At 43.7% G+C, this 10,740-nt stretch overlaps 1 protein-coding gene across 1 annotated transcript in view; it reads left to right on the forward strand.

The window, feature by feature from the left end:
- PDX1 (pancreatic and duodenal homeobox 1) overlaps positions 1-8,487 on the forward strand; it is a 63,804-nt gene extending 55,317 nt beyond the window's left edge. The window contains exon 2 of the mRNA XM_068265012.1: positions 7,853-8,487. Within this exon, the coding sequence (XP_068121113.1) occupies positions 7,853-8,262 (410 nt within the window). The 3' untranslated portion in view covers positions 8,263-8,487. The remainder of the gene's footprint in view (positions 1-7,852) is intronic.
- The last annotated feature ends 2,253 nt before the right edge of the window (positions 8,488-10,740 follow it).

Here is a 10,740-nt window from a genome sequence, read left to right on the forward strand (position 1 = left end):
AGATTAGATGGACAGCGTTTGTGAACAGCAGTTTTTAGATCTTGCCACAGATTCTCGATTGGATTTAGATCTGGACTTTGACTGGGCCATTCTAACACATGGATATGTTTTGTTTAAAACCATTCCATTGTTGCCCTGGCTTTATGTTTAGGGTCATTGTCCTGCTGGAAGGTGAACCTCCACCCCAGTCTCAAGTCTTTTGCAGACTCCAAGAGGTTTTCTTCCAAGATTGCCCTGTATTTGGCTCCATACATCTTCCCATCATCTCTGACCAGCTTCCCTGTCCCTGCTGAAGAGAAGCACCCCCAGAGCATGACGCTACCACCACCATATTTCACAGTGGGGATGGTGTGTTCAGAGTGATGTGCAGTGCTAGTTTTCCGCCACACATAGCGTTTTGCATTTTGGCCAAAAAGTTCCATTTTGGTCTCATCTGACTAGAGAGCCTTCTTCCACATGTTTGCTGTGTCCCCCACATGGCTTGTGGCAAACACTGCAAACAGGACTTCTTATGCTTTTCTGTTAACAATTGCTTTTCTGTTAACAATTGCTTTCTTGCATTTCTGATCAGCACTCTCCTTGTACGGCCTGTGAGTTTAGGTGGACGGCCTTGTCTTGGTAGGATTACAGTTGTGCCATACTCCTTCCTTCTGAATGATCACTTGAACAGTGCTCTGTGGGATGTTCGAGGCTTTGGAAATCTTTTTGTAGCCTAAGCCTGCTTTAAATTTCTCAATAACCTTATCCCTGACCTGTTTGGTGTGTTCTCTGGACTTCATGGTGTTGTTGCTCCCAATATTCTCTTAGACAACCTCTGAGGCCTTCACAGAGCAGCTGTATTTGTACTGACATTAGATTACACACAGGTGCACTCTATTTAGTCATTAGCACTCCTCAGGCAATGTCTATGGGCAACTGACTGCACTCAGACCAAAAGGGGCTGAATAATTATGCACACCCCACTTTGCAGTTATTTATTTGTAAAAAAAATGTTTGGAATCATATATGATTTTCATTCCACTTCTCACGTGTAAAGCACTTTGTATTGGTCTTTCATGTGAAATTCAAATAAAATTGATTCAAGTTTGTGGCAGTAATGTGACAAAATGTGGAAAACTTCAAGGGGGCCGAATACTTTTGCAAGCCACTGTATTCATGAAACCTGTATTTCCTCTATGAGCACAGAGGTGTTGATTGTATAGTGATGATATTTCATGAACTTTACCATTTATATTTATCTTGAAAAACATAAGTAAAACCAGGCAGAGTGATAAATGTGTAACTCACATCAATACGTCAAATTTTGCTAATAACTATAATCAAATACATGTCAGGCTCTGCAAAGATTTATTACAGAATAAAGTGTTTTGTAACCAGCATGCAGTACTTTAGAATTTATTGATTGAAATTAATAATAGAACTGGAACCTTGGACTGCTGTTTTCCAAGAATCTAGAACACCTACTGGCCGAATAAAATATAGAGAAACCGAGAGCCCAATACAGTGTAGTATGTTAAAACATAAACGAAGTAAGGCAAATCAGTGAGAAGAATATACTCACAAAAAGGTGCTACACCTGCTACTGCTGGAATTCTGTTTTGTCCCCACTTTATTACCTGATGAAGCGGGCTCGGCCTGCAAAACGCGTTGCACTTTTGGGGTACCATATAATAAATGTGATTACTATTATACAGACAGACTTTCGTGTCTGCTTTATGGAGGTAAGTCCACCACTTCCTCCAAGCAAATTTTAAAGCTTTTATCCACTTTTATTCTGCTGGCGCCTCTGTTCTCCTACTGCACCTACTGGCCGAAGGATCTGCCCTGTAGTTTTCATTTTCATATTTATATGCTATCAGCATATTCTGCAAATCATTGAGTCAGTCAAACCAGTTTCTGTACCGCTTAAAGGAGTCATCAGGGAAAATTTAATAGAATAAGTGCTACTTACTAGAGGCTTCCTCCAGCCCCAAGCTCCCAGCATGTCCCTCGCTGCAGCTCTCCCCGCACCCGTTCGCCGCAGCTCTGTCCCGGTCCCCGGCAATGACGTCAGGGTGACCTCCAGGTCGGCCTGTACTGTGCCTGCGCGAGCGGCACTGTCAATCACTGCCACGTGGGCCGGAGCAGACTGCGCAGTCTGCTCCGGCCCACGTGGCAGTGATTGACAGCGCCACTCGCACAGGCGCAGTACAGGCCAACCTGGAGGTCGCCCTGACGTCATCGCCGGGGACCGGTACGGAGCTGCGGCGAATGACTGAAGCCAGAGCTGCGGCGAGGGACATGCTGGGAGCTTGGGGCTGGAGGAAGCCCCCGGTAAGTAGCACTTATTTTATTAAATTTTCCCTGATGACTCCTTTAACCACTTGAGGACCCACCCTTTACCCCCCCTTAAGGACCAGCGCTGTTTTAGGTGATCTGTGCTGGGTGGGCTCTGCAGCCCCCAGCACAGATCAAAGGGCACTCAGAGCGATCAGATCGCCCCCCTTTTTTCCCCACTAGGGGGATGATGTGCAGGGGGGGTCTGATCGCTCCTCCTGGCTGGCATTTTGCGGGGGGGGCACCTCAAAGCCCCCCTCCGCGGCGAAATCCTCCCCCTCCCTCTCCTACCTGCCACCCCCGGGAGATCTGGGCTGCACAGGACGCTATCCGTCCTGTGCAGCCAGTGACAGGACGTCCCCTGTCACATGGCGGCGATCCCCGGCCGCTGATTGGCCGGGGATCGCCGATCTGCCTTACGGCGCTGCTGCGCAGCAGCGACGTACAAATGTAAACAAAGCGGATTATTTCCGCTTGTGTTTACATTTAGCCTGCGAGCCGCCATCGGCGGCCCGCAGGCTATTCACGGAGCCCCCCGCCGTGAATTGACAGGAAGCAGCCGCTCGTACGAGCGGCTGCTTCCTGATTAATTAGGCTGCAGCTGGCGACGCAATACTGCGTCGCTGGTCCTGCAGCTGCCACTTTGCCGACGCACGGTATAAGCGTGCGGTCGGCAAGTGGTTAAAGGGATCCCGAGGTGAGAGACATATGGAAGCTATTTATTTTTAAACAACGCAGATTGCCTGACTGTCCTGCAGATCTTCTGACCCTAAAACTTTTAGCCATAGACCCTGAACAAGTAGGGTCAAGCAGTTGGTAAAAACAATGCCTTTGGTGGTGAAAAAATGATCCCAGCCCTGCCCCAGCCAGGGAAGCCAGAAGAAATCTGGAATGAATATTAAACCCAACAGACTATTCTTCTCAGCAGTGCCAGCCCAACATGTGGTGTGAGGTTGATACCAATCAGGGCCAGATTTACCATAAGGCACTGTAGGCACCTGCCTACAGGCGCCTGATGATGGAAAGGCGGCTCACTCCCCTCTAGTGCCTCCCTCCCTCCTTCCCTATGCAGAGTCCCGAGCTGAGCAAAAATGAGAGGCTACTCACCCTGCTCTCTGCTTTCCACTGATGAGATCTCCCTTCAGTCTGGGGCATTTCCAGCAACCTAATACTTGGCTGTTCACCATTCACGTTTAACACAATTTTAAATAAAAAATAAATTGCATACGCATTTCTTACATCGAAGTGAATAGCCACCGAATTTAGCGGTTAATAGCAAAGCCCCCTTACATGCTAGAAACACAAAATTTGCAGGGTATGGTAAGAAGAACAGTGGGAACAAGAGGGACATTTTTTTAAAAAGACCTTATAGTTTTTGGGAAAATCGATTTTAAAGTTAGAGGAAAAAAGGCGTGATTTAAATGCGGTAAAATGACAGTTACTGTATTAACATGTATGTATTTTTTTCTATATCCATGCAACCAGTGTTGCTGGAAACAGACCAATTAGCCAAGGGTTTTGGGTGCCCTCTAGTGTAAAGAGTGCAATGCTGCACCATATGTATTAATGTAATTGTTTCAAGCAGTCTGCAGGACACAGCTATTGCAGCACTCTTCCAGTGCCTCCTATAGTTTAGTTCTTGGCTGCGGATATCTTACTTATCCTGAGAGAGAGATGTCACAGGTTGTAGTGTCTAGGCACCAAATAGGTTAACAACAGCCATTCTAACATTTTAGCAAACCTCTATGTCCAATATGAACAAGGCAAAGGTTATTTTTTCTTTTTTTTTACATTCTGCAAAATTCTTCAGTGTTCTCCAGTTCTGGAGGACCTTGGCAATCCTAGCATGGCCAGTGTGCTGTATCTGACATGTTCATCACAAACTCTATGATAGTGCAGACCTCTACATTATTATCCTTGCAGCAAGTATGTGGGGCAAAAATAATTCCTATTCTGGAGATGTTTTCTGCAGTACATTATTGCATTTGTACATCATTGCATTTTGTTAGAAAATGGTTAAGGCAAAAAGTTTTGAATTGGGAATATGCTATTTATTGGCTTATTTAAAAGATTCAGAGTGTCAGACTTTGTGCTTAGTGTCCTTAAAATCATAACCTATATGCAGCTGAACATCTAAAAGGAACACAGGACTTATTTTGCTAAGCACATAAATGTTAATAAGGTGTTGTAAAGTTAAAGAGAATCTGTATTGTTAAAATCGCACAAAAGTAAACATACCAGTGCGTTAGGGGGCATCTCCTATTACCCTCTGACACAATTTCGCCGCTCCTCGCCGCATTAAAAGTGGTTAAAAACAGTTTTAAAAAGTTTGTTTATAAACAAACAAAATGGCCACCAAAACAGGAAGTAGGTTGATGTACAGTATGTCCACACATAGAAAATACATTCATACACAAGCAGGCTGTATACAGCCTTCCTTTTGAATCTCAAGAGATTATTTGTGTGTTTCTTTCCCCCTGCATCTCTCATTCACTGAAGTTTCAGGCTGCTTGTTTCTTCCTGCAAACAGCTTTGCCCTTGTCTGTAATTCTTCAGTATGTGAAAGCCCAGCCAGCTCAGAGGACGATTTATCCAGCTTGTAAAAGATAAGAGAGAAGAGAGAAGCTGTTCTAATCCTAAATAACACACAGGCAGTGTGCATACAGGGGCCTGGAAGGGGGAGTTCATAGCAGAACCACAACACTGAAGAACTTGGCAGCCTTCCAGACACAGGCTGCCAAGTCTGACAAGAGAGAGATAAGTTGATTTATTACAGAGATGGTGATAGTAGAACGTGCTGCAGTAAGCCAGAACACATTAGAATAGCTTTTTGAACTTGTAGGATGATAAAAAACAGAATGCAATTTTTGTTACGGAGTCTCTTTAAGACATTCAGTGCAAGCACGTTGTCTGTTAAAACACAGCTTTTCTGAATTCTAGCATCACCTACAGTTATTAGCTGGTATTGCAGCAAAAAAAAAATTAAAGCAACACAGTGGAAAACGACTGTGGCTGATTAAAATGAATTTTGGGATAAAGACTATTTTTGCTTTTAAAGGGAAGGTCCAAGCAAAAAAAAAAAAAATGAGTTTCACTTACCTGGGGCTTCTACCAGCCCCATGTAGCCATCCTGTGCCCTCGTAGTCACTCACTGCTGCTCCAGTCCCCCGCTGGCAGCTTTCTGACCTCAGAGGTCAGGGCCACATTGCATACATTTTTACGCATTCCAGCTAGTGCAGGAACAAAAATTTACGCGTTGCACCACTAACGCACCACTAACGCGTAAAAATGTATGTGTTAATGTTTCTGCACTAGCGGGAATGTGTAAAAATGTACGCAATTCGTCCCTGACCTCCGAGGTCAGAAAGCTGCCAGCGGGGGACTGGAGCAGCAGTGAGTGACTACGAGGGCACAGGATGGCTGCATGGGGCTGGTAGAAGCCCCAGGTAAGTGAAACTCATTTTTTTATTTTGCTTGAACCTTCCCTTTAAATAATTAATATTACCCTGAGTATATTCCTAGTGTAGGGGATACGGTTTGCTACACTTTAGTTACAGTTTACCATAGGTAAAGCTCAAAACAATAATATGTGTTAACCTCTGTTATCAGTGACAGTGTATATGGTATTTGTTATAGAATGTAAACTTTTACTTTCTTTATTGGCAACTAACTACTTTCAGTTGCAAAATGTTTATTGCTTCTAATCAATTTACAATATATTAAAGAGGAAGTTTTGTAAAAGTGTTGCCTTTTTTCTATTTTAATTAATTCCTAAGAAAAATAAAGTGTAGGCTTTTTAATCTTCAACATGCATCCAAGAGCAAATTCTTTTTGTGTTGTTTCTATTTGATTAACCCTTGGCATGGTGCATGTAGATTGATTTATTATACATGGAACTTATAGTTTTGATGATAGAGATATTTAAAGGTTGGCACAGACACAGGATGTGGATTTTAATTTCATTTATATTACCTGCAACTGTGTCAAACTCAGGGCTTGTTTCTGTAAAGAATAGGAAAGGTTTGGAACTAATCAAAGGCATATTTCTGTTCTGATCAGAGAGCACTTACATCACTTCCTGTCCCAGACATACAATAGGAAGTTAGGACAAATTTTCTGAAAATGGTGAGTTGTCACAGAGACAGGTGTTCCATCTTGGGAGACTTTTATCCAACTGTTCTGGAGACAGCATCGCATTCTGGGATGTTGCCACAGAAATCTGGGATGTTGCCACAGACAGAACATCTAATTGTATCCTAAACAAGGATGCATTAAAACATTTAAGAAAATAAAATTAACCAAACTATGCAAATCCCAATAGCCAAGTGTTTATCAGCCCTGTAGTATATTTAGTTGAACACATTGACTACAGGCACTCCAACCTAAGATAGGCAATTTGGGTGCTGGAGGCTGAGGGGTACTTAAGTTCCTAAGTTAACAGCCACCTGCTTTTTGTAGCCGCAATTTGGGCAGCCCTGTGCCCAAATTACCACTTGTAGCTGCTAAACATGGCTACTAACATATGAGCAGTGCCTAAACTACTGCATTGCCTCTGGTGCCCGATATATTTGTAGCCACAGTTTAGTTAGGGTTAGTTATTGCTTGTGGGATTGGTTAGGGTTAAGCATAGGTTAGCGGTGTCAGTAAGGGTTAGGCATAGGTTGGTTGGTCTGTCAGGATTAGGCATCGGTTGGGGGGGGGGTCTGTTAGGGTAAGGCATAGATTGAGGGTAGGTTAGGTATAAATTGGACGGCAGGATTAGGCATCAGTTGGGGGGGGTCTGTTAGGGTTAGGCATAGATTGGGGGTAGGTTAGGTATAAGTTGGGGGTCGGTTAGGTATAGATGGGGGGTTGGTTAGGGTTAGACATGGGGAGGTTGGTTACGGTTAGGCATCGATGGAGAGAAGGTTCAAGTGAGAATGGGGTAAGGTTAGTGAAATAAAGTAAAATATAGTTTTTAACTGGTATTTTAAAATCGTAATTAAATAGTAGAATGTTGGCAATTTTACCGTCATTCCACTAGCCGCTATTTCCGGCACCCAAATTAACACGGCACCCTTTTCACATGTATATCTCCAACTATGTCCTTAACACTTGTGGCCTCCAAACACCATTGATGTGCCTGTAGATATCTGAGATTCCCTCTAAAAAGGAGTACAGTTTAAAAGCATGTAACAAACATGAAATGCATTTGAGACTTTCCATAAAGAGGTGCAAACAAAGTTTGAAGGTGTTTAATAAAATGAGATACTTGAGTTTCACTACACAAACTGGCGAGATTTGAAGAAGTCTGAGTCTTCCAAACCTGTCCTCAGGTGCCACCAACGTTGCATGTTCTGTTGAAATTCACAAAGGTAGTAATCACTGCATTGCTTAGAAGCTATCTACCCTATGTTTGTGTATTTGAAGTTACTGCAAACATGAATAGTTGATGTAGTCTGAGGACTCTTTAGGAAAACAATGAATTAGCAAAAGAGGAGAGGGCTTAGATTTCTTGACCAAAGACCATGAAACAATGTTTTTCTTGTTACTGCAGGTAGCTCTTACATGATGGAACAGGAAGAGAATAAGAGAACGAGGACAGCATACACAAGAGCTCAGCTTCTGGAGCTAGAAAAGGAGTTTCTCTTTAACAAGTACATCTCCAGACCTCGAAGAGTTGAGTTGGCAGTCATGCTTAACCTGACTGAAAGGCACATAAAGATCTGGTTCCAGAACCGTAGGATGAAGTGGAAGAAAGAAGAAGACAAGAAAAAAGGGAAAGGAAGTGATCCAGAACAAGACTCTGTGGTATCTTCTGGAGATATTATAAAAAATGAGTGTTTGGGGAACACACAACCTCCTCAAGACTTGGTGCTTTCACCTTCCCTGCCAACCTCCTCATCCCCACATGTCCATTCCTTGTCTTCTACTACTGGGTCCCTCAGACAAACTGAGAAACGATAGAAGGATCACAATGCTGTGGACTATAACAAAAGTATTATTTGTAGGGCATTGGTAATGCACCCTGGACTAGATTGCAAAATTGACATGTGAACTATGCTTTTAAGTTGTTTATAATGAAAAGACATTGCATTTTATGTACATTTTAAAAGGAATTAATGATGTAAGTAAAAATAGACCGTGTGTCACCTGATCCACCATGAAAGTGTTCTAAGTTTGGATGCACAGCGACTCATGGAGGCGGAGAGAACTCTTTTGTTTATTTACTGTAGCGAAAGGTAGACAGTGATGTAAGATGAGCTCTTCCTAATATCTGATAATTATATTTAAAGGGGCACCATGGCCAGGCTCATTCAACTGCATTCATGGAAACTGCCTACCGGTGGGGTTCAGATTAATAGTATGATGGGGCCTTAAAGCAAAATGAATAAAATACACCCACACTCAGCAACCTCTGTCTGCACCATAGAAACCTGCATACCGGTTCCTAAATAATGTTTTACATTTGTACAAGTTATTTGCCAAACCTTGCCAAAGCACAGTCACTACGTACCCATTATTGGGTCAGCATTGCATTTGGGTCATGTATTAGATGCATGGCTTGCTATGGCTATAGTAGCCCTTGATTAGGCCACATATGTAAGTACCTATTTTTTACATTGTTGCACCATTACGCACACTTTAGTGTATGCGGCAGAATGCATTGACAGGGAAATTGGAGGCACCCCACCTTCTAGAAGTCACACCCTTCAGTCACGTGAATAATGCTGGACAGGAAGTACGTTATCTGAATGTCTGCATCTTCTCATGTGCACGGCACACAGACCAAACTTTTTTTTAAAAACTGCACATAACCATTGACTTTAAAGGGACCCTGAGCTGTTGTTAAAAATGAAATTGGTACTTAGCTGGGGCTTCCTCCAGAACACCATAGGCCACGAGGTCCCCCGGCATCCTCCTGGATCCTCTCCCAGTCCTGCTGGTGGCTCCATTACTTTTGGGCTGAAAGTCATCTGTATACTTTCTGAAGTCCACGCGTTGCGTCATCACGCCGGCCTCTACGCTTCATCACGATTGTCACACTGGCCATCGTGATGAAGCGTAGCGGCCAGCGCGATGACGCGGAGCGTGAACTTCCAGGAAGTATACAGATGACTGTATACAGACGAAAGTCGCCGTTAACTGAGCCACCAGCAGGACCCAGAGAGGAGCCAGGAGGATGCCGGGGGACCTCGCAGCCTACGGTTGGCTGGAGGAAGCCCCTGGTAAGTACGTATTCAATTTTTAACAATTTTTTAATATCCTATGAGGATATACTGTATAAGATGTAAATTCTCAAGTGATAAAACATGGACATTGGCGCATTGTTCATGCAGTGATCATTTGTGAGAAGAATTATTTGGCAGTTGGATCATATTGCCACATCTCACACTCCTATTTATGGATAACTCAGCATCAGTGTCAAGGCATAATAATCTATAAAACTAATCAATATCACCTATTGATCACTTTCAACATGGATCCCTCTGTTATTTTCAGTCAAACTCCAGCACCAAAACTAAGTGACAACCATAAAATTGTCAGGAAGGCGACACATTATTGGGTCAGCTTTCACAGAAGGAGTGGTCAGGATGGGGAGGGTGAAGTAGAATAGCCAAAGCAGAGATGCTTCCATTATACTATTTGCATAGCTGGAGTCATGGAAGGTATTCCCTGTTGTGTCCCTAAACTCCGAACTCACTCTCCCCACCCATGCAGTAATCTCAGGGCAATACATACAGGGAAGCACTATGAGGAGGGAGGCTACAGAAAGCACAGCTGCCATTCACGCAAATATCTACTGTAGCTATCAATCTGGCTACCTTATATAACCTAACATCACCTGTCCAGCAGCAGCAGGGAGAGGGAAAATAGAAGAGAAAAGCAGTACATGGGATGCCTACACCTGTTCCCCATGCATTATAAAAGGAGTGGGCCATATTCCAGTAACAGTCATGATGAAGTAATGTAACATATTTAAAGCAAAGCTAAGAAGTAATATAAAAAAACACATACCTGTGGCTTCCTCTAGCCCCTTTCAGGCTAATCAGTCCCTCCCCGTCCTCCTGTACCACCTAGATCGTCTGGTAGATGCCCCATTATCCCCGACGGTTGGGGTGTACTGCACATGCGCGCCCCATCCATCATGCTCCCGTTTCCGGGAGCTTGCCGTGCCTGTGCAGTATTATTGCGCAAGCGCACGACGCTCCCAGCTACAGGATAGAGATGCGAAGTTTGCATCTTTTCAATGATCCGGATGATTCGAATCGGATCATTGAAAAGATCCGGATCTTTGATCCGAATCTCGGATCATTTTACAAGGGAAGCATTCGGGGGTGAAATGACTAGCAGGACAGGAGAAGGGGAGGGGGGTGGACACACAGAGAAGGGGAGAAGATGGACAGAGGGCAGGGAGTGGACAGAGAAGGGAGGAGGGATGAG

Source organism: Hyperolius riggenbachi, chromosome 2 (assembly GCF_040937935.1).
Source record: "Hyperolius riggenbachi isolate aHypRig1 chromosome 2, aHypRig1.pri, whole genome shotgun sequence".
In the NCBI taxonomy this organism is placed as follows: domain Eukaryota; kingdom Metazoa; phylum Chordata; class Amphibia; order Anura; family Hyperoliidae; genus Hyperolius; species Hyperolius riggenbachi.